This window comes from Narcine bancroftii, chromosome 6 (assembly GCF_036971445.1).
Source record: "Narcine bancroftii isolate sNarBan1 chromosome 6, sNarBan1.hap1, whole genome shotgun sequence".
Taxonomy (NCBI): Eukaryota; Metazoa; Chordata; class Chondrichthyes; order Torpediniformes; family Narcinidae; genus Narcine; species Narcine bancroftii.
Window position 1 is genome coordinate 252738518 of NC_091474.1, and position 24267 is coordinate 252762784.

The 24267-nt window shown below is 45.1% G+C and overlaps 1 protein-coding gene across 1 annotated transcript; it reads right to left on the minus strand.

Annotated features, from left to right (window-relative positions):
• Positions 1-259: 259 nt before the first annotated feature.
• Positions 260-4033, minus strand: LOC138737393 (uncharacterized). Its single transcript, XM_069888140.1, has 6 exons — positions 3968-4033; positions 3733-3799; positions 1662-1890; positions 1414-1586; positions 895-1311; positions 260-810 (listed from the first exon to the last, which is right to left on the minus strand). The coding sequence occupies exons 1-6, from the start codon at positions 4031-4033 to the stop codon at positions 260-262; spliced, it is 1503 nt and encodes a 500-aa protein (XP_069744241.1).
• Between the last annotated feature and the right edge of the window lie 20234 nt (positions 4034-24267).

The window sequence follows — 24267 nt, forward strand, 5'->3', positions numbered from 1 at the left end:
CCAGGACAGGTGGTCCTCACTGTGGTAAGCTAAGCCTTCATCTGATTTGGTGCTTTATTTATCTCCCATTGAACACAAGCAGTAGAGCAGTAAATAACTGCAGTGCAGTGTAAGTGGCCATTTCTTCTTCATGCTGGTGCCAGATGATTGGAACATGGTCCAGTCATCAGTGACAATTCCTTTTCTCTCCTGATGATGAAGTCATTGAGGATGTAGAGATGTCCTGGAGTGATACAGTGATCCTCTGGAGCTGGGATGATTAACCTCCAAGAACCACAGGGCTCCTTGATGCCTTAGCCTTCCAGTGGTGGCTGCTTCGATGGCTGTGGAAATGAGGCAACGTAGCAGAGACGGAGGTGGTTTCCTGATACAACTGGAGCAGTGGAGCAGTGTTAGCCCTGAGAATTCCCAAAGGATGTGTTGGTCGTGGTCGCTGATGACCTGAGAAGTGAAGCCTCCTTCCTGGTGGTTGGATTGTCTGAGGGTCGGGGGGGACGGGGGGCTTCTGAGGGTCGGGGGGGGGACGGGGGGGCTTCTGAGGGTCAGGGGGGTGGGGGGCTTCTGAGGGTCGGGGGGGACGGGGGGCTTCTGAGGGTCGGGGGGGGACAGGGGGGCTTCTGAGGGTCGGGAGGGGGACGGGGGGGCTTCTGAGGGTCAGGGGGGTGGGGGGCTTCTGAGGGTCGGGGGGGACGGGGGGCTTCTGAGGGTCGGGGGGGGACGGGGGGCTTCTGAGGGTCGGGGGGGACGGGGGGCTTCTGAGGGTCAGGGGGGTGGGGGGCTTCTGAGGGTCGGGGGGGGACGGGGGGGCTTCTGAGGGTCAGGGGGGTGGGGGGCTTCTGAGGGTCGGGGGGGGGACGGGGGGGCTTCTGAGGGTCGGGGGGGGGACGGGGGGGCTTCTGAGGGTCGGGGGGGGACAGGGAGGCTTCTGAGGGTCGGGGGGGACGGGGGGCTTCTGAGGGTCGGGGGGGGGACGGGGGGGCTTCTGAGGGTCAGGGGGGTGGGGGGCTTCTGAGGGTCGGGGGGGACGGGGGGCTTCTGAGGGTCGGGGGGGGACAGGGGGCTTCTGAGGGTCGGGGGGGATGGGGGGCTTCTGAGGGTCAGGGGGGTGGGGGGCTTCTGAGGGTCGGGGGGGGACGGGGGGGCTTCTGAGGGTCAGGGGGGTGGGGGGCTTCTGAGGGTCGGGGGGGGACGGGGGGGCTTCTGAGGGTCGGGGGGGGACGGGGGGCTTCTGAGGGTCGGGGGGGGACAGGGGGGCTTCTGAGGGTCGGGGGGGACGGGGGGCTTCTGAGGGTCGGGGGGGACGGGGGGCTTCTGAGGGTCGGGGGGGGGACGGGGGGGCTTCTGAGGGTCAGGGGGGTGGGGGGCTTCTGAGGGTCGGGGGGGACGGGGGGGCTTCTGAGGGTCGGGGGGGACGGGGGGCTTCTGAGGGTCGGGGGGGACGGGGGGGCTTCTGAGGGTCGGGGGGGACGGGGGGGCTTCTGAGGGTCAGGGGGGTGGGGGGCTTCTGAGGGTCGGGGGGGACGGGGGGCTTCTGAGGGTCGGGGGGGACGGGGGGCTTCTGAGGGTCGGGGGGGACGGGGGGGCTTCTGAGGGTCGGGGGGGGGGACGGGGGGGCTTCTGAGGGTCAGGGGGGTGGGGGGCTTCTGAGGGTCGGGGGGGACGGGGGGGCTTCTGAGGGTCGGGGGGGGACGGGGGGGCTTCTGAGAGTCAGGGGGGGGACGGGGGGGCTTCTGAGGGTCAGGGGGGTGGGGGGCTTCTGAGGGTCGGGGGGGACGGGGGGCTTCTGAGGGTCGGGGGGGACGGGGGGGCTTCTGAGGGTCAGGGGGGTGGGGGGCTTCTGAGGGTCGGGGGGGACGGGGGGCTTCTGAGGGTCAGGGGGGTGGGGGGCTTCTGAGGGTCGGGGGGGGACGGGGGGCTTTGAATTGGACTATTGCTGTGATGCCTTGAGAAACTGACTTGGTTGGTAGTTTCCCCTTTGAAACTGGCAGATGATCATATCTTAAGTCTTGCCGACATCGATAAACCAGCCTTAAGATGGCTGTGGTTGGACTTTTTGTAACATCCAAACGGAATTGCCACTGGGCTTATTTGTGTTCACTGCTTGTTCTTTGAAGTCTGTGGTTTGTACCACTGTTGCTCATTTGAAAAAGGGAAGTATTTCACTGGTGCAATCGGGAGGAATGGTTAAATAATTAGTGGTCTAAATGGGATAGTCTATGTAGAAAGTTGGCTGTGCCGGTGTATTTTTCGCTGTTTGTTGTATTTACATAGTAACCAATTTATTCCTAATTGTACGTTCAGCATTTTGGATCAGCGTGTGTTGTGCTAAATGTGCTCTATAAATAAATGACTTCTACTACTACTTGTACATTTGGTCAAGAGCAGTCACACTCACATCATCAATTTGCTGCTCCATGTTTGGACCAAGGTTGTGATGAGATCAGGAGCCAAGTGCTCCCAGTGAATTCAAACTGGGCATCAGTTACCAACTGCTTCTTCTCAGCATTGTTGATCAAAACTAGACTGACATTGATGTTATTAACCTGGGTGAGATTAGTCCTGCATTTTTGTCCAAGTATAGTTACACAATTTCCCACATTTTTGTTATTGTTGCTGGAACAGCTCAGTGAGAGATGCAGTTAGTTGTGGAGCACAGATCTTCAGAACAGTGTGGTTCAGCACAGTTGGCGGAGCGGTTAGGGCAATGCTATTATAGCACCAGCATCCTGGGTTCAAATCCGGTGATGTCTGTAAGGAGTTTTTAAGTTTTCCCCACGTTTGCGTGTGTTTCTTCCAGATACTCCAGTTTCCTTTCACCCTTCAAAACATACGGAAGTTGTTGGTTAATTGGTGTGTTTGGGTGGCCCTGTTTCCATGCTGTATGACTAAATTTACTACAGCTGGGATATTGTCTGATCCCACAGCTTTTGCTATGCCAGAGTTGTCAATTATCTATTGATATCTTGTGGAGTGAATATGATTGGCTGGAGACTGACCTCTGAGGGTGGGATATCAGGAGGAAGCAGAGGGGTTTTCAGAGATTCTGGCAATACGTGGCCGTGAATCCTTCAGTCTGTCTCCCAACACTCACCCTGGGCCCTACCGTTGTTGAGGACAGGCATTTTCTTGGGAACCTCCTCTTCCTGTCAGCTGTTTAGTTGTTCGGCACCATTCACAACTACATCTGAGAAGACAGTCGTGCTGCAATCTGATCGGTTGTGAGATCACTTAGCTCAACTTTACTCCCAACACCATGAACTCCAATCTTCTGCATTAACCTGTATCTGTCCTGCTAGTTCTCCAATGAATGTTGTCACCTTGAATTTATTTTCATAAAGCCATGTTGACACTGTTTAATTGTGTTATGATTTTCTAAATATCCTGCTGCTACTCCATTAATAATGGCATTCTTCCAGTGACAATGGCTACGAGTTTTCTATTTTCTGTTTCCTCCTTATCTTGGATTAGACCTTTGTATTCAAAGTCCAACGTTCAGATTAATTGACATCACATAAAACCATGAAATTCATTTTTCCTGCAGGTCAGACAGAGTTTCTACTCATAGAAAGTGCAAAAAAACTACTCAAGATAAAGATACATTACAAAAGAGAGAAATATAAACAAACTGACTGTGCAATCCAGAAAAAATCTTTAGCAATAAATCACATGCAAAGTAAGTCTCTGATTGTGTTTGCTGTTGAGGAGTCTGATGTAGAGGGGTAGCAGCTGTACCTGAACCTGGTGGTACAGGTCTTGTGGCCAGGACCAGCGCTACCATTAGGCAAACTAGGCAGCTGCCCTGAGCACAGACCTCAGAGGGGCACAGTCAGGGTGACCAGAGATCCAGTTTTAGGCCGGACAGTCCAGCTTTTGACTTTGAGTTATCCCAGGTCCATATGTTTTTGCATTGGATAACAGTTCAATGTTGTTGGGGCTAGGCGAATCCCTCCTTCTCCATGCCCTATACCCTCACAACAGTCTCACTGCCGGAGACCAACTGTAGTTTGAAATCGTCACTCGGACTAGGATGCATGCATGATCTGCTCCTTGCCCCAGGGAACTGTTTTGGGTCCGACAAGGTGGGTTTTCGAGTGCACTGGTTTGAAAACTTGGAATGTTTTCAAAACCTTGGCACTCGTTACTTACAATGAGCTGTTGGACGTTCAGGTCAAGTATTCATGGAGTGCCCCGAGCAACATTCAGCGATCAGGTAAGACTTTAATTTTTTGGGGGGAGGCACTGTCCGGTGTGTGAGGGGCTCGGGAAGGGCTCCCGAGGGAGGGGGGGAGAGGGGCAGGTGGGGGCTACAAATGCCCTCGCTCGATCCTGGCCACATTGGCTTGGTGCTGGGTTACTGGAGCCATCTATCCCTGCTCTCCCCCCCCCCCACCCTTGGTCTCTGCTCCCCCCTCCCTGATCCCTGCTCGCTCCTCTCACTGGTTCCCACTCCCCCCCCATCCCAGTCCCTACTCCACCCATGAGTGCATGCTCCCCCCCCCCACCCCAGTCCCTGGCCCCCACTTCCCCCCTTCAGTTCCCAGTTCCTGCTCTCCCCCCTCCCCCCCATCCCCGCTCCCTCCTCCCCGGCCCCTGGTCCTATCTCCCCCTTTCCCACTTTTCTCCTCCCCACTTCTCCCCCTCCTCACTTCCCTTCCCTGCTTTCCCTCCTCCCCGCTTTCCCTCCTCCCCGCTTCTCCCTCTCCCTGGATCCCCCTGCCCAGTTCCCCCCTCTCCACTTTCTCCCTCCCTACTTTCCCCATCCCTGCTTTCCCCCCCCCCCCCCCCCCCGCTTCCCCTCAGAGCTCCTGTTCAATGCTAAACCCTGAGCAACCCTCTGAACATTTGCAGGAAAGACTTTAAATTTCCTTTGTGGGGTGCAAGTAATTGGAGTGCAAAAATCTAAAGTGCAAGATAGTCTGGCACAGGCCCTGCTTGTTGGCACCGATACCTCTTTCCTGATGAGAGCAGTGAGAACAGAACATGTGCTGGGTGGTATGGATCCTTGAGGATCGCTGCTGCTCTCTGACGGCAGCGTTCACTGTAGATGTTCTTGATGGTGGCGAGAGTTTTGCCTGTGATGTCTTGGACGAGTCTGCTATCTTTTGTAGGGCTTTGCGCTCAGAGGTATTTGTGCCCCCATACCAGACCATCATGCAGACAGTCTGCACACATTCCTCTGCACATCTGTAGAGGTTTGCCAGGGTTTCAATGATTAATATTGAATAACCTACTAATATTATTTTCTTTCTTCATCTGAAATTATCCTATTCCATTTTGAAAGTCACCGCTGAATCATTCTCCATCATCCTCTCAAGCAGCACACTACTTAGAGTGACAACTTGCTGGGAAAAATAAATGTTCCTTCACTCTCTCTGCTTCCTTTGCCAATGGCCTTTTATCTGTGCCCTTTGGTGATCCACTTTACCGTGAATGGAACCAGTACCTCTGCATGAAAGAGCACCAAACACAGCAGATCTGCCACCTTGGCTATTATCCCATTGGATAGCCCCAAGGCTCTTCTCATGCACTGCTCTGCTGGCATTGATACTTGTGCCTCAGCCCAGTCTGAGGAGGCATCCCCAGGGAGAAAGAACAGCTGACAGTATCTAACCCAGTTCCCCTCAAAAATTGAATCCTATTTTTAAAAGATACAACCGAGCTAAGAGGATGAGAAAAGCATTTCACTAATTGTATGATCACACCTGATAAGGTTTCATGTTTGTTGTGGAGGGATCATTAAAGTAGCTCTGCATGAATCACAAGAACCCTAACCCTGAAGGTAAACTTGGAGCTTGAGTCAGTGGTAAAGGCAAATATGAGTTTTTCAAGCTTTGCTGAGACCAAGGAAATCTGCCTCAGGACCTTCATGATGCCATCATCATCACCCTGTACAAAAACAAAGGCGAGAAATCAGACTGCTCAAACTACAGGGGAATCACGCTGCTCTCCATTGCAAGCAAAATCTTCGCTAGGATTTTCCTAAATAGAATAATAACTAGTGTCACCGAAAATGTTCTCCCAGAATTACAGTGCGGCTTTTGCGCAAACAGAGGAACTACTGACATGGTCTTTGCCCTCAGACAGCTCCAAGAAAAGTGCAGAGAACAAAACAAAGGACTCTACATCACCTTTGTTGACCTCACCAAAGCCTTCGACACCATGAGTAGGAAAGGGCTTTGGCAAATACTAGAGTGCCTCGGATGCCCCCCAAAGTTCCTCAACATGGTTATCCAACTGCACGAAAACCAACAAGGTCTGGTCAGATACAGCAATGAGCTCTCTGAACCCTTCTCCATTAACAATGGCGTGAAGCAAGGCTGCATTCTCGCACCAACCCTCTTTTCAATCTTCTTCAGCATGATGCTGAAACAAGTCATGAAAGACCTCAACAATGAAGACGCTGTTTAGATCCGGAACCGCACGGATGGCAGTCTCTTCAATCTGAGGCGCCTGCAAGCTCACACCAAGACACAAGAGAAACTTGTCCGTGAACTACTCTTTGCAGACGATGCCGCTTTAGTTGCCCATTCAGAGTCAGCTCTTCAGCGCTTGATGTCCTGTTTTGCGGAAACTGCCAAAATGTTTGGCCTGGAAGTCAGCCTGAAGAAAACTGAGGTCCTCCATCAGCCAGCTCCCCACCATGACTACCAGCCCCCCCACATCTCCATCGGGCACACAAAACTCAAAACGGTCAACCAGTTTACCTACCTCGGCTGCACCATTTCATCGGATGCAAGGATCGGCAACAAGATAGACAACAGACTCGCCAAGGCAAATAGCGCCTTTGGAAGACTACACAAAAGAGTCTAGAAGAACAACCAACTGAAAAACCTCACAAAGATTAGCGTACACAGAGCCGTTGTCATACCCACACTCCTGTTTGGCTCCGAATCATGGGTCCTCTACCGGCATCACCTACGGCTCCTAGAACGCTTCCACCAGCGTTGTCTCCGCTCCTTCCTCAATATTAATTGGAGCGACTTCATCTCCAACATCGAAGTACTCAAGATGGCAGAGGCCGACAGCATCGAATCCACGCTGCTGAAGATCCAACTGCAGTGGGTAGGTCACGTCTCCAGAATGGAGAACCATCGCCTTCCCAAGATCGTGTTATATGGCGAGCTCTCCACTGGCCACCGAGACAGAGGTGCACCAAAGAAGAGGTACAAGGACTGCCTAAAGAAAGCTCTTGGTGCCTGCCCCATTGACCACCGCCAGTGGGCTGATCTCGCCTCAAACCGTGCATCTTGGCGCCTCACAGTTCGGCAGGCAGCAATCTCCTTGGAAGAAGACCGCAGAGCCCACCTCACTGTCAAAAGACAAAGGAGGAAAAACCCAACACCCAACCCCAACCAACCAATTTACCCTTGTAACCGCTGCAACCGTGTCCGCCTGTCCCGCATCGGACTTGTCAGCCACAAACAAGCCTGCAGCTGACGTGGATTTTACCTCTCCATAAATCTTTGTCCGCGAAGCCAAGCCAAAGAAAGGCAAATACAATGCTGGCCTTCATTTCAAGAGGAATAGAATAGGAATGAGAGGTTGGGGCTTTATAAGACACTGGTGAGACCTCACTTGGAGTATTGGGAGAAGTTTTGGGCTCCTTGTTTAAGAAAGGATGTGCTGATGTGAAAAAGGGTTCAGAGGAAGTTCACAAGGATGATTCCAGTAATGAGAAGGTTATCATATGTACTTGTTGGAATTTAGGAGTACAAGGCGGGGATCTCACTGGAACATTTCAAATGTTGAAAGGCATGGACAGAGTGGATATAGAAAGGTTGTTTCCCACGGTGGGAGAGTGTAGGACAAGACAGCACAACTTCAGGATTGAAGGGTATCCTCTTAGAACAGAGATGCATGTGGTGGAATTTCTTTATCCAGTAGGTGGTAAATCTGTGGAATTTGTAGCCACAGTTAGTTGTGAAGGCCAAGCTATTGGGTGTATTTAAGGCATAGATTGATGGGTTCTTGATTAGCCAGGACATCAAAGATTATGGGGAGAATGTTGGGCAGTAGGGATCAGCTCATGATTAAATGGTGAGGCAGACTTGATGAGCTGAATGGCCTATTTCTGCTCCTATGTCTTATTGTCTCAGAAGGGACAGGAGCAGAAGTAGGGATCTGCCCAATCAAACCTGCTCTGCCATTCAATAAAATCATGGCTAACCTGGACTCAGTCCAACATGTCTGAAAAAGATGCAAAAATATAATTGAGGACCCCTTCCACCCTACACACAGCATCTTTCAGCTGCTCTCGTCGGGGAAGAGATCCAGGAGGATCAGAGCCAGCGCCACCAGGCTGAGGAACTGTTTCTTCCCACGGGCAGTGAGAATCCTGAATGACCAAAGGAACTGCTCATTCTAATCATTTGAGATTCTCATATTCACAAAGCAATATTTATTTATTTATTTGTATGGATGAAATAGTTGTCCTACATTTGTATTGTCTGTCTGTATGTCTGGTTGTGTGTCAGTATGTTTTACATCGAAGACCGGAGAAGGCTGTTTCATTGGATTGTACTTGTACAACCAAATGACAATAAACTTGACGACCATCTAACAGTGGAAACAACCTTCTAATCTATTCCTTTCATAATAAGATCCCCCTCATCCTTTTAAACAACAATGAGAACAGTCCCAGACGATTCTCCTCATAAGATAACCCCCTACTCTCTGGAATCAATCTCCAAAGCCATTCTACCCTTTGTCAAGTAAGGAGACCAGAACTGCAAGCAGTACTCTAGGTGCAGCCTCACCAGCCCCCTGTACAGTTCCAGCAAATTCAACTTCTTGAGCAAAGAGGGCCGACATCCCATTTACCTTTATAACCAGTTGCACCTGCAAAGCAACCTTGTGTGATTCATGCAGAAAAACTCCTAAGTCCCTCTGCGTAACAGCATGCAACAATCTTTAGGCCCTTTCAGGTGGCCTGAACGCCACATAATCTACCCCCTTGCAGCTAAAGACATACCTGAATGCAGCAGAAGCGCCTCGAGGCAATGTCGCCAACCCACCCTCAGGAGGGATAATTGGCAGAGTGCCATGTCCGTCAACGCACCTGAATATGCGCTGACTACCCAACTCCCTGCTGCCTGACAGCCTCCTGCACTGCTGCCTGATAGCTCCCCCTGCCCCACTACCTGAAAGCCCCCCCAACCCCGGTACCTTACAGCTCCCCTCGCTTATTCAACAACATTGTATAGTACATCTGTTGTTTGAAGGGGGGGGGGGGGAATTCTGTAAATTTCACCTGTATATACTTGATGAATTGTGTGTTCCGGTGTTGTTGTGTCTGGATTTCCTGTGTCACCTTAAAAGCGTGGCCTTGGAGTATTCTGGTCCCCTCCCCATGTAACGGCTCAGAACGAAGTGCCCTTAAAATCAGAACCCAAATGCAGCCTCTCCAGACTGAATATCGACCCCGCCCCCCCATCTCTCTTCCCGAATCTGTCCTCGGACTGCAAACCTATTGCTACAAAGAGCAAGAGGTACAGCACAGCAGATCGAGATTTCATAAAATCTGAGACACAATGTCTTCTTGACGAAGGGATCATCGAACCTAGCACCAGCCCATGGAGAGTGCAAGTAGTAGTGGTAAAAGGGGAAAACAAGTCCAGGTTAGTAATTGACTATAGCCAAACTATTAATCGGTGCATACTCCTGGATGCATACCCCCTCCCTCGAATTTCGGATATGGTAAATGATATTGCGCAGTGTCAGGTCTATTCGACCATTGACCTGAAAGCTGCTTATCACCAGCTGCCAATCCGTTCCGAGGACCGTCCATATACAGCATTTGAGGCTAACGGTCGTCTCTATCAATTCCGGTGGGTCCCTTTCGGTATCACTAATGAGGTTTCTGTCTTCCAGAGGCAGATGGACAAAATGGTGGATGAGTATGGGTTGAAGGCTACCTTCCCCTACCTCGATAATGTCACCATCTGTGACCACACCTTGGAAGACCATGACGCCAAACTTCAGAATTTTCTCCATTTGACGAAAGCCCTGACCCTCACTTATAACCCTGACAAGTGCGTGTTCAGGACTAAATGTCTGGGTATCCTTGGCCACGTGGTGGAGAATTACATAATTGGCCCTGATCCTGATAGGACGCACCCCCTGTTAGAGTTCCCAGGACCACAAAGGCTTTGAGGAGATACCTGGGGTTTTTCTCACATTACACCAGTGGATCCCTCAATATGCTGATAAGGTTCGCCCTCTCTTAAAAGCTACTAATTTCCCCCACTCGGCTGAACCCCAAACGGTTTTTAACTACCTCAGGAATCACTCTGTGAAAGCCGCCATGCACTCGGACGAGAATGTACCTTTCCAAGTGGAAAGTGACACTTCGGATGTGGCCCTGGCCACTACCCTCAACCAGGCGGGCAGACCAGTTGCATTTTTTTCTTGGACATTACAAGGCTACAAGCTCCGGAACCCCTCTGTGGAAAAGGAGGTTCAAGCCATTGTAGAAGCCGTGAGGCACTGGAGACTCTACCTGGCTGGTAGGAAATTTTCGCTCCTCACTGACCAGCACTCGGTCGCATTCATGTTTAATAATGTCAAGAGGGGCAAAATCAAAAATGACAAGTTTGCTCGGTGGAGCATTGAGCTCTCATCCTATAATTATGACAACATAATTTTACTAGTGTAATTCACAAAGGTGCTAGAGAATCTCAACAGGTCTTACAGCGTACAAAGGAAGCAAAGGGATATAATGTATTCTTCATAAAGGGCTCAGGCCCGAATCATTGATTTTATCTGCTGAGGTTCTCCAGCACTTTTGTGCACTGCACTACAATCACAGTGTCTGCAGACTTTCCTGTTAACAACCATCATTTTACTTGTCTGAGATTCATTCAGTACCCAAAATATGATGAAGTGAAAATACAACACCTGAGAGGAGTGGTTAGCCTGATGTCAGTGGCTGGGAAATGTTAGCATCAATGGTCAAGTATGATGTTCCAGAGTACAGAGGGACATGACAGGCTAAAGCCAGCATGGTTTCCTTAAGGGAAACTCTTGCTTGGCAAGCCTATAGGATAAGGGAGATGCAGTGGATGTTGTGTATTTGGATTTTCAGAAGGACTTTGACAAGGAGTTGCACATGAAACTACTTAAGATAAAAGCCCATGGCAGAACAGGAAACATATTAGCATAGGTAGAGGATTGGCTGATTAGCAGGAAGCAGAGAGTCGGAATACAGGGATCATATTCTGGTCGGCTGTCAGTTGCTCGTGGTGTTCCACAGGGGTCAGTGTTGGGGCCACTTCTTTTTATGTTGTATATTAATGACTTGGATAATGGAATGAATGGCTCTGTGGCCAAGTTGGCAGATGATATGAAGGTAGATAAAGGAGCAGGTAGTGTGGAGGAAACAGGGAGGCTGCTGAAGAACTGATAGATTAGGAGATGGGCAGAGAAGTGGCAAATGAAATACAATGTTGGGAAGTATATGGTCATGTGCTTTGTTAGAAGAAATAAATGGACAGACTATTTTCTAAGTGAGGAGAAAATTGAAAATTCCCTGATCCAAAGAGACCTGGAGTCCTCGTGCAGGGCGGCCTGAAGGTCCACTTGCAGGTTGAGCCAGTGATGAAGAAGGTGAATGCAATCCTGGCATTCATTTCAAGAGGAATAGAATCTAAAAGCAGGAATGGCAAACACCAGAGGACAGATGTAAAAAGTGAAGGAAGGGAAATTTGGAAGAGACATCAGGGGTAAGTTTTAAACACAGAGAGATGTGGATGCATGGAATGCCTTGCTGGGTATGATGGTGGAGGCTAAATATTAGGGCATTTAACAGACTCTTAAACAGGTTCATAGATGAAAGAAAAATAGAGTATTATAGGATAGGGTGGGTTTAGTTCTTAATTTAAGGAATATATGGGTCATCACAACATCAAGGGCTGAAGGGTCTGTACTGTGCTGTAGTGTTTTCTATGTGATGTCAAGGCTTTATAAGGCACAGGTGAGACCTCACTTGGAATATTGTGAGCAGTTTTGTCTCTTCATTTAAGAAAGAATGTGCTGACATTAGAGAGAGTTCAAAGGAGGTTCACAAGGATGACTCCGGTAATGAAAAGGTTATCATATAAAGAATGTTTTTTTTTATTTTTTATTTTTCACACTATGAACCATACTGACCAAAATACACACAAACATTTCCCTCTTGAATATACACAGTGTCATTTTCTCCCCTTTTCCCCCTCCCTTCCCTCCCTCCTTCCAATGGAATACATTTCTATGTACCATTGCTGTATTTTCAGGCTATCTTCTAATTTCCAGGTTGACGAAATACATTTTTTTGCTACAGCTAAGGCTATCATAATAAATCTTTTTTGTGCTCCATCCAAATAGAGTCCAAGTTCTTCTTATATTGCTTAGAAGAAAGATCTCTGGATTTTTTGGTATATTGCTTTTTGTGATTTTATTTAATACCTGATTTAGATCTTCCCAAAACTTTTCCACTTTCTCACATGCCCAAATTGCATGTACTGTTGTTCCCGTTTCCTTCTTACAGCAAAAACATCTGTCTGATACTGTTGGGTCCCATTTATTTAACTTTTGGGGCGTGGTGTATAGCCTATGTAACCAATTATATTGTATCATGCGTAACCTCGTGTTTATCGTATTTCTCATAGTTCCGGAGCATAGCTTTTCCCATGTTTCATTCTTTATCTTTGTTTAGATCTTGTTCCCATTTTTGTTTGGGTTTAAGTTTGTTTCCTCGCTCTCTTTCTCTTGCAGTTTGATCTACATGTTTGTTATAAATCTTTTAATTATCATTGTGTCTGTAATCACATATTCAAAATTGCTTCCTTCTGGTAACCTCAGACTGTTTCCCAATTTGTCCTTCAAGTAGGTTTTCAGTTGGTGGTATGCAAACATTGTACAGTGAGTTATACCATATTTGTCCTTCATTTGTTCAAAAGATAATAATTTATTTCCCAAAAAACAGTTTTCTATTCTTTTGATCCCTTTTTTCTTCCATTCTCTAAAGGAAAGATTATTTATTGTGAAAGGGATTAGTTGATTTTGCGTCAATATTAATTTTGGTAGTTGATCATTTGTTTTATTCTTTTCTACATGAATCTCTTCCAAATGTTGAGCAGATGGTGCAGTACTGGTGAATTCCTATGTTGCACCAGCTTTTCATCCCACTTATATAATATATGTTCAGGTACCTTCTCCCCTATTTTATCTAGTTCTAATCTGGTCCAATCTGGTTTTTCCCTTGTTTGATAAAAATCTGATAGGTATCTTAATTGTGCTGCTCTATAATAATTCTTAAAGTTCGGTAGCTGTAAACCCCCTTTTTGTTCCATTTTGTTAATTTATCTAGCGCTATCCTCGGTTTCTCCACCCTTTCCATAAGAATTTCCTTATTATTTTCTTTAGCTCCTTGAAGAATTTCTCTGTTAGGTGAGTTGGTAACGATTGGAATAGGTATTGTATCCTTGGGAAGATATTCATTTTAATGCAATTTACCCTTCCTCTCAGTGTTAGTGGTAAATCTTTCCAATGTTCTAAGTCACCTTGTAATTTCTTCATTAATGGCTGATAATTTAGTGTGTATAGATAGCCTAGATTAATATCTAGTTGTATACCTAGGTATCGGATTGCTTGTGTTTGCCATCTAAACGGTGATTCTTTCTTAAACTTTGTGAAATCCGCATTATTCATTGGCATTGCTTCACTTTTATTTGCATTGATCTTGTACCCCGATACTTCTCCATATTCCTTCAATTTTTAATGTAATTCTTTTATTGATATTTCTGGTTCTGTTAAGTATACTATGACGTCATCTGCAAATAGACTGATTTTATATTCCTTCTCTTTTATTTTTATCCCTCTTATTTTATTTTCTGTTCTTATCAGTTCTGCCAGTGGTTCTATAGCTAACGCGAACAGTGAGGGAGATAGTGGACATTCCTGCCTAGTTGACCTGCTTAATTTGAATTGGTTTGATATATATCCATTTACTGTCACCTTCCCCAATGGTCCCTTATATAATGCTTTAATCCAATTAATATATTTCTCTGGTAGGTTGAACCTCTGTAGTATTTTGAATAAATAATTCCATTCTACTCTGTCAAAGGCTTTCTCTGCGTCTAAGGCAACTGCCACTGTTGACGTCTTGTTTCCTTGTACTGTATGGATTAAGTTAATGAACTTACAGATATTGTCCGTTGTTCGTCTTTTCTTAATAAATCCAGTTTAATCTAGTTTCACTATTTTTGGTACACAGTCAGCCAATCTGTTTGCTAATAGTTTAGCTAATGTCTTATAATCTGTGTTAAGTAGAGATATTGGTCTATACGATGCTGGTATTAGTGGATCTTTCCCCGTCTTTGGTATTACTGTAATTATTGCTGTTTTGCATGAATCTGGCATGTTTTATGTTTCTTCAATCTGGTTCATTACTTCCAGGAGAGGAGGGATTAATAAGTCCTTAAATGTTTTATAGAATTCTATTGGGAGTCCATCCTCTCCCGGTGTTTTATCGTTTGGTAGTCTTTTTAATATATCCTGTATTTCATCTATTTCAAATGATTTTATTAATTTATTTTGCTCCTCTTGCAATTTCGGTAGTTCAATTTTAGCGAGAAACTCATCTATTTTGTCTTCTTTCCCTTCGTTCTCAGTTCGATATAGTTGCTCGTAGAATTCCTTGAAGTTTTCATTGATCTCCGTTAGGTTATATGTAATTTGTTTGTCCTTTTCCCTTGATGCCAATACCGTTCTTTTAGTTTGTTCTGTCTTAAGGTGCCAAGCTAGTATTTTGTGCATTTTTTCTCCTAGCTCATAATACTTCTGTTTTGTCTTCATTATGTTCTTCTCCACCTTGTTTGTAGTGTTTCATTTTTTTTTTGTCCGCCAATTCTCTTCTTTTTGTTGTATCTTCCCTTATTGCTAATTCTTTTTCTGTACTTGCTATTTCCTTTTCCAGCTGTTCTATTTCCCTTCTTCATCTTAGTTACATAACTTATTATCTGCCCTCTGATGAACGCTTTCATTGCATCCCATAGTATAAATTTACCTTTCACTGATTCTGTATTTATTTCAAAGTACATTTTAATTTGTCGCTCAATGAATTCTCTAAAATCCTGTCTTTTAAGTAGCATGGAGTTTAATCTCCATCTATACGTTCTCGGTGGGATGTCCTCCAGCTCTATTGCTAATAACAGGGGTGAGTGATCCGATAACAATCTAGCTTTATATTCCGTTTTCCTAACTCTCCCTTGGATGTGGGCTGACAACAGGAACAGGTCTATCCTTGAATATGTTTTATGTCTACTCGAATAATATGAGTATTCCTTCTCCTTTGGGTGTTGTCTCCTCCATATATACAAAAGTTTCATTTCCTGCATTGATTTAACCATAAATTTGGCTACTTTGTTCTTTCTGCTAGTCTTTTTTCCAGTTTTATCCATCTTTGAGTCCAAATTAAGGTTAAAGTTCCCTCCTATCAGTATATTCCCCTGCGTATCTACAATCTTCAAAAAGATATCTTGCATAATTTTTTAATCCTCTTCATTAGGTGAATATACATTGAGCAAATTCCAAAATTCTGAATATATCTGACACTTTATCATTACATTCCTCCCTGCTGGATCTATTATTCCCTCCTCTATTTTGATTGGTACATTTTTATTGATTAATATAGCTACTCCTCTAGCTTTTGAATTATATGATGCTGCCGTTACGTGCCCTACCCAGTCTCTCCTTAATTTCTTGTGTTCCACTTCAGTTAGATGTGTTTCCTGCACGAATGCTATATCAATTTTTTCTTTCTTCAGTAAATTTAACAGCCTCTTCCTTTTGATTTGGTTATGTATTCCGTTAATATTTATAGTCATATAGTTCAATATGGCCATTTCATACTTTGTTTACCTCTCAATTCTGTTTCCTCATCACCACCTTTACTCCTTATCCATTTCTGCTTTCTTTTTTTGAACACACTGTAAGACAACACTTTTAAAACATTTAATATTTCCACTATTCCCACATCTAAAATACCCTTAACCCCAAAAGTCCCCCCCTCTCTGAGTTGCCCCTTGCCCCTTGTTGGGCAACCACAACACCCCTCTCCATTTGGATTGGGAACCCGCTCGCAAGCATCAACTGATTTCGCAGTGACTGTTATTCTCTCCCATCCAGCCCCCTCCAGAAAAGACTTTTATCTTCACATATAACAAAGCTCACCCTCTTAATTCCCCCTAACTTCCTTTCTTCCCTTTCTTCCCCTTCTTAGTTCTTACTTATACATTATTTTTCTTCTTTATATGAAGTTTGTCGTCATTCTTGTTCTTGTTACATCTCTTCATCTCTCTGTCTGTTTTGCAGGCGTTCTGCAAATTCTCGTGCTTTCTCCAGATCCGAGAACAGTCTGCTTTGCTGCCACGGGATAACTATTTTAAGCACCGCTGGATATCTTAACATAAATTTATAGCCTTTCTTCCATAGGATCGATTTTGCTGCGTTAAACTCCTTCCTCTACTTCAGGAGCTCAAAACTTATGTCTGGGTAGAAAATTTTTTTTTGACCTTTGTATTCCAGTGGCTTTTTGTCTTCTTTCATTTTTTTCATTGCCTTCTCCAATATATTTTCTCTTGTTGTATATCTCAGGAATTTTACTAGAATGGATCTTGGTTTTTGTTGTGGCTGTGGTTTAGGGGCTAATGTTCTGTGTGCCCTTTCTATTTCCATTCCTTCCTGTATTTCTGGCATTCCTAGGACCCTGGGGATCCATTCTTTTATAAATATTTTCATATTTTTGCCTTCTTCATCTTCCTTAAGGCCCACTATCTTTATATTGTTTCTCCTATTATAGTTTTCCATTATATCCATCTTCTGAGCTAACAACTCCTGTGTTTCGTTAACTTTTTTATCAGATTCTTCCAATTTCCTTTTTAAGTCGTCCACTTCCATTTCTACGGCTGTTTCTCATTTTTCCACCTTGTCTACTCTTTTCCCTATTTCTGTCATGACCATCTCTAATCTACTCACTTTTTCTTCTGTACCTTTTATTCTTCTTTTTATTTCATTAAATTCTCGTGTCTGCCAATCTTTTACTGCTTCCATATATTCTTCAAAAAATTTTCTATCTATGTACAGTTCATTCCCATTTTCTTCTATTTCTCTGTGCAGAGCTTAATGTTCTCCCTTCTTTTCCCCTGTGTCCGCTCCAGGACCTGTGTCCTCTACCTCTCTTCCTTGTATCTGTGTCTCTTCTGACTTTCTTGTTGGGCTGTTTATCTCAGATGGCTGGATATTTTTTTCCATGGTGTCTTGATGTTGGTCCTCTTCCTCTGGGCTGGTCATCTGCTGTGTCTCTGATTTCCTTTTTTCATTCTCCTCCCTCCTGTTCCCATTATTTTCTGTATCTTCCCGCTGGGAGCCCTGCTGTCGGGTCTTTCTCAGCTGGGCCCCCCTCTCGTCGATGTTGTCTTTGTCATGCGCAGTTGCGCTCCTCTGTTTGTCTCCGTGAGCCATCTTTGTAGTCCTGTGTGGGTCGCGACATATAAAGAATGTTTGATGACTCTTGGGCTGTACTTGATGGAATTTAGGAGATCGAGGGAGATCTCATGGAAACATTTTGAGTGTTGAAAGGCACAGAGTAGATGTGTAAAGATTGTTTCCTTTGGTGGGAAAGTCTATGACGAGGTCACAACCTCAGAATTGAAGGTGTCCACTTTGAACAGACATGCAGAGGATTTTCTTTAGCTAGAGGGTGGAAAATCTGTGGAATTTGTTGACAGAGGCAGCTGAGAAGGCCAGGTCATTGAGTGTATTTAATGCAAAGGTTGCTAGGTTCTTGATTACCTAGGTCATCAAAGGTTATGGGGAGAAGGCCGGGAAGAAGGCTGAGTGAGAAAATGGATCAGCTAGTGATTGAATGGCTGAATAGCTTAATTCTTCTCTGATGTTTTATGCTCTTTTGGCCTTTTGGAGTGTCTGGATGGTGGGAAGAGAAGAGGTGACCACTGTGGCATCAGCTAAATGTTGCTGGGGAACATGTTGTAACATGGGGAGTGGCTGGTGGAGAATGAAGAATGGAGCAGGGAGCCACAGAGGGAAGGCTGAATGAGTGGGGAGAAGTGTGTGGTGGCGAAACCCTTTTGGAGCTGGCAGAAATGTATGGGGATGATATTTTGAGTGTGGGAGGAGGTGGGTGGATGGGGAAAGCCAGAGAAATCCTTCCCCTCTTCTGGTTGGAGGCAGAAGTGTGGGAAATAGAGGAGGACTACTCTGTGAATGAAAAAGGCACTAATGTGGAAAGATTTACTGCAAGCTATCCATTTGTCCCTCTCTCTTGTTCCATCTCCAGAGAGCATTTGTAAATGTTAAATTTAGACACACTGCATAGCAACAGGCCATAGAACCACAGAATTCTGCAGCACAGAAAACAGGTCATTTGGCCCTTCTGGTCTGTCCCGACGATTATTTTGCTATTCCATAACCCTCCAGACCTCTCCCATCCATGTATCTATCTGATTTATTCTTAAAACTCAAAATTGAGGCCGCATTCACCACATCAGATGACAGCTCATTCCACAATCACACCACTCTCTGAGTGAAGAACTTTCCCATAATGTTCTCCATAAACCTTTTCCTTTTCAGCTTAAGACTATAACCTCTTATATTTATCGCCCCCAAACTATGTGGAAAAAGCCTACTCACATCCACTCTATTTATACCTCTCATAATCTTGTAAACCTCTATCAAATCTCCCCTCATTCTTCTTTGCTCCAAGGAATAAAGTCCTAAACTGTTTAATCTTTTCCTCTAACTCAACTCCTGAAGACCAAGCAACATCCTAGTAAATCTATGCACTCTCTCAATCTTATTGATGTCTTTCCTGTAGTTAGATGCCCAGAACTGCACACAATATTCCAAATTTGGCCTCACCAATGTCTTAAACAACTTCAACATAACATCTCAACTTCTGTACTCAATACTTTGATTTATGAAGGCTAAGCTGTCAAAAGCTTTCTTTACAACCCTATTCACCTGAATCACGACCTTCAGGGAACAATGTATCTGTATTCCCAGATTTCTTTGCTCCTCTGCACTCCGCAGTGCCCTACCATTTACTATATGTGTCCTACCTTGTCTTGTCCTTCCAAAATGCATCACCTCATACTTGTCTGCATTAAACTCCATCTGCAATTTTCTGGCCTCTTCTCCTAGTTGGTCCAGATCCCTCTGCAAGTTTTGAAAATCTTCCTCACTGTCCACAGCGCCACCAATCTTAGTGTCATCAGCAAACCTGCTGATCCAATTTACCACATTATCATCCAGATCGTTGATATAGACGACAAACAACAATGGTCCCAATACAGATCCCTGAGGCCCACCACTTGTCACAGGCCTCCAATCTGAGAAGCAACCATCCACTACCATTCTCTGTTTTCACCCACACAGCCAATTACAAATCGAGTTTACAATCTCTCCATGGATACCTAGTGTCTGAACCTTCCTGACCAACCTCCCATGTTGAACCTTGCCAAAGGCTTTACTAAAGCCCATGTAGACAACATACACAGCCTTTCCTTCATCTACCGTCTTGGTAACCTCCTCAAAAACCTCTACAAGATTTGTTAAATATGACCTACCGTGCACAAAACCATGCTGACTATCATTCATCAGCCCATGGCTATCCAAGTTCCTATATATGCTATCTCTCAGAACTCCTTCCAATAATTTACCTGGCAATGACATCAGGTTCACCGGGTTATAATTAAATGGTTTATTATTAAGCCTTTTTTAAACAACAGGACAACATCAGCTATCCTCCAATCCTCTGGCACCTCACCCATGGCTAAGGACATTTTGAATATATCTGCAATTTCTACACTAGTCTCCTTCAAGGTCTGAGGGAATATTATATCCAGCCTAGGGGATTTTTCTACCTTTTTCGCTGTAAGGCAGCAAGCACCTCATACTCCTTAATTTCCATATATTCCATGATACTTCTGTTTGTTTCCCTTCCTTCCTTATACTGATGTAAAAAAGATCTCTCCCATTACATGAGGCTCCATACATAGCTGACCATTCTGATCCTCTAGGGGACCAATTTGTCCCTTACTATCCTTTTACTCTTAATATACTTAGAGAAACCCTTTGGGTTTACCCTCACATTATCTTCCAGAGCAACCTCGTGTCTTCTTTTTGACTTCCTGATAGGGCCCTTGCAGCCCATGATCCCACGAGGCTGTGCTGCCCAAATATCCGAATTAAACTACAACTATGTATTTTTGAAAGAAGAGAGGAAACCGGATCACCTCAAGGAAACCCACACAGACACAGGAAGAACATATATACTCATCACAGATGAGTGAGATTGTCGTCAGATTCGAACCTGTGTCACTGGCGCTGTAATAGTGTGGCACTAACTGTTTCTTTAACCATGCTGGCCTAAGTATTGAAAAAGCTGGCACCATCCTTCCAGATCATATTAACTTCAAATGGTTCATAAAGTACATAATGCCTCAGGCATTCATTAAGTTTGGCATTTTCTGCTTCAAATAAAGGTAAATTTGAGCTTCCCAATCTAATGAGATGTTGGGGAAACTCAATGGGTAGGCTGCATTCATGTGTAGAAACAGTCAGCCCCACACCACCCAGCACACGCTCTGCTCTCATTGCTACCATCAGGAAAGAGGTGTAGGTGCCACAAGACTCGCACCAGCAGATTCAGGAACAGCTGCTATCCCTCTACCATCAGACTCCTCAATGACTAACTCAATCAGAGACTCATTTAAGAACTCTTACTTGTGCACTTTATTGATTTTATTTCTGCTCTCTCTGAATTGCACAGTCAGTTTGTTTGCATTTGTTATCTGTTTACAATTCTTTGTTTACATGTTTACATGGTGTACAGTTTATTTTTTGCACAACCAATTAGTAATAATTTTGCTGTGCCCACAGGGAAAAAGGGATCTCAGGGTTGTATGTGATGTCATATATGTAATCTGACAATAAATCTGAAATCGGAACCTGGTGGTACGAGTCTTGTGGCACCTGTACTTTTTTCCCGATGGCAGCAGCAAGAACAGAGCATGTGCTGGGTGGGGTGAATCCTTGATGATTGCTGCTGTTATCCAACAACTGTGTCCCCTATAGATGTTCTCGATGGTGGGGAGGGCTTGGCCTGTGATGTCCTGGGCTGTGCCCACGACCTTTTGCAAGGGCTTTACGCTCAGGGGTATTGGTGTCACCATATCAGACCGTGATGCAGCCAGTCAGCACACTTTCCACCACACCTTTGTAGAAATTTGGCACACCAAACCAGGTTCAGGAAGAGCTGCTATCCCTCCACCATCAGATTCCACAACAAATTAAATCAGAGACTCATTTAAGGACTCTTACTTTGGTCTTCATTTATTATTTAATATTTCTGTATTGGCACAATAGAGTTTGTTTATATTTCTTTCTTTTTGCATTCAATTTACAGTTAATGGTCATTAGAAATTCTGCTGGCAGAATCTCAGTGATGTCATGGGTGTACTTTGACAATAAATTTGATCTTTGGATACTGCCTGAGCTACTGATTCTCTCGAGCTTCTGGGTTTTTACTTAAGCTGCCAGCACCTGCAGTCTTTGTGTTCCTCTCTGCTTGATCTGATGAATGCTGTTTGTGTGTTGGTGCAGAGCCAAATAATGTTTAACCGGGATTGCATGAGCTGCTTCAATGGGCCCAAGCCACAAAGCCAGTTGCAGGATGTGAATGTGGAGCTGATGAACAGACTAGATACATTGGCTGAGCTAGGGTGTGGGTCTCTGCGTGCCTCCCAGGAAACGATACTGGAGAGTCTGGTGACCATCAACGTGCACTTTCGCGACGTGCTGAGTGACTTGATCATAAAGAAGGCCTTCAAAGTAGGATTTTGAGTGGACCAGGTAATAAATAACCAGTCTGAAAAATTTTGCTATTGTCAGATTTCTTGGGGAGCTCATCATTCCCCTCTGTCTCCCCATTCCATCAAGGTTCTGGGCAGAATGGTACAAAGACCAGATGTGGGTATGTGGAGGGATGCAGTGACCAGCTGGGATGGCAAGGTAGATCAGGTTGGGTCCCTGTGGATACATGAGGGATGGGAGTGACCAGCTAAGATGGCAAACCAGATCAGGTGGGGTGCCTGTGGGTATGGGAATGGACAGTAGTGACCAGTTGGGATGGCAAGGCAGATTGGGTTGGGTGCCTGTGGAGGGATGGTAGTGATCAGTTGTAATGGCAAGGTGGATTTGGTTGGTTGCCCGTGGGTACATGGAGGAACAGCAGTGACCAGCTGGGATGGCAAGGTGGATCGTGTTGGGTCCCTGTGGACATGTGGATGGATGGCAGTGACCAGCTGGGATGGCAAGGTGGATCAGGTTGGATGCCTGTGGGTACAGGGATGGATGATAGTGAACAGTTTGGATGGCAATGTGGATCAAGTTGGGTGCTTGTGGGACATTGGAACATTGGTTCTGGGGCAGATGGGACCGGTACAAACAGGACGGTCTACATCTGGGCAGAGCCGGGACCATTGTCCTAGGGGGTTTGTTTGCTAGCGCTGTTGGGGAAGGTTTAAACTAATGTGGCAGGGGGATTGGAACAAGTATAGAGAGACAGAAGGGTGTAAAATGAAGGTGGAAGCAAAAGGTAGTAAGGTGAAAAGCAATAGTGACAGGCAGGTGAAACCAGGACAAAAATCAAAAGGTAAATGGGATAAGAGTGTGGCTAAAGCAAGTCTGAAGGCCTTGTGTCTGAATGTAAGGAGCATTTGTAATAAGGTGGAGGAATTGAATGTGGAAATAACTATTAATGACTATGACATAGTCGGGAACACAGAGACATGGCTTCAGAGGAACCATGACTGGGAGCTCAACACTCAGGGTTACTCGGCGTTCAGGAGGGATAGACAGAATGGAATAGGAGGTGGAGTAGTGCTGTTAGTTAGGGAGGAGGTAAATACAATAGAAAGGAAGGACATTAGTTTGGAGGATGTGGAATCAATATGGGTAGAGCTGCAAAACATTAAGGGGTAGACGACGCTAGTGGGAGTTGTGTACAGGCCACCTAATAGTAGGAGGGAGGTTAGGGATGGCATTAAACAAGAAACTGGTAATACGTGCAACAAAGGAACAGCATTTAGAATGGGTGACTTTAATTTGCATGTAGATTGGGTGAACCAAATTGGTTCGGGTAATGAGGAAGAGGATTTCTTAGAATGTATGCGGGATTGTTTTATAAACCGGCATGTTGAGGAATCAACAAGGGAACAGGTAATTCTAGACTGGGTATTAAGTAATGGGGAAGGATTAATTATAATCTTGTTGTGAGGAACCCCTTGGGCAAGAGTGACCACAATAGGGTAGAATTCTTCATTAGGATGGAATGTGACAGAGTTAATTCGGATACAAAGGTTCTGAACTTAAAGAGGGGCAACTTTGAAATGAGAATTGGCTAAAATAAATTGGCAAATGGTACTTAAAGGACTAATGGTGGAAATGCAATGGCAATCATTTAAAGTTATCTTCGAACAATTACAACAAATGTGCATCCCAGTTTATAAAAAGAATAAATCAAGGAAAGTCGTGCATCCATAGGTAACAAGGGAAATCAGGGAGAGAATCAAATCCAAAGATGCAGCATATAAATTAGCCAAAAGAAAATAATATTCCTGATGATTGGGAGAAATTCAGAGTTCTACAGAGGAGGACAAAAGGATAAATTAGGAAAGGTAAAAGAGATTATGAGAGAAAGATGGCAGGGAACATAAAAATTGACTGTAAAAGCTTTTATAGATACGTAAAGAGAAAAAGGTTAGTTAAGACAAATGTGAATCTGTTGTGGTCAGAAATGGGTGAATTAATCATGGGGAACAAGGGCACAGCAAACCCATTGAATAACTACTTTAGTTCTGTCTTCACTAAGGAAAACATAACTAATCTTCAGGAAATTGTAAGGGATCATGGCTCTAATGTGAGGAAGAGACTGAAGGAAATAATTGTAAGTCGAGAGGTTGTGTCAGGTAAATTGAAGGGATTAAAGGTGGATAAATTCACAGGGCCAGATAGTAGTATCCCAGAGAGCTTAACGAAGTAGCCCAGGAAATAGTGGATGCATTAGTGATAATTTTTCAAAACTCTTTAGATTCTGGGTTAGTTCCTGAGGATTGGCAGGTGGCTAATGAAATCTGACCTCTCAAGAAAAGGCCTTTGTTGTATCCCATATTTAAAAGCTGTTATCCATTGATCCCAAATTTGTTTCAC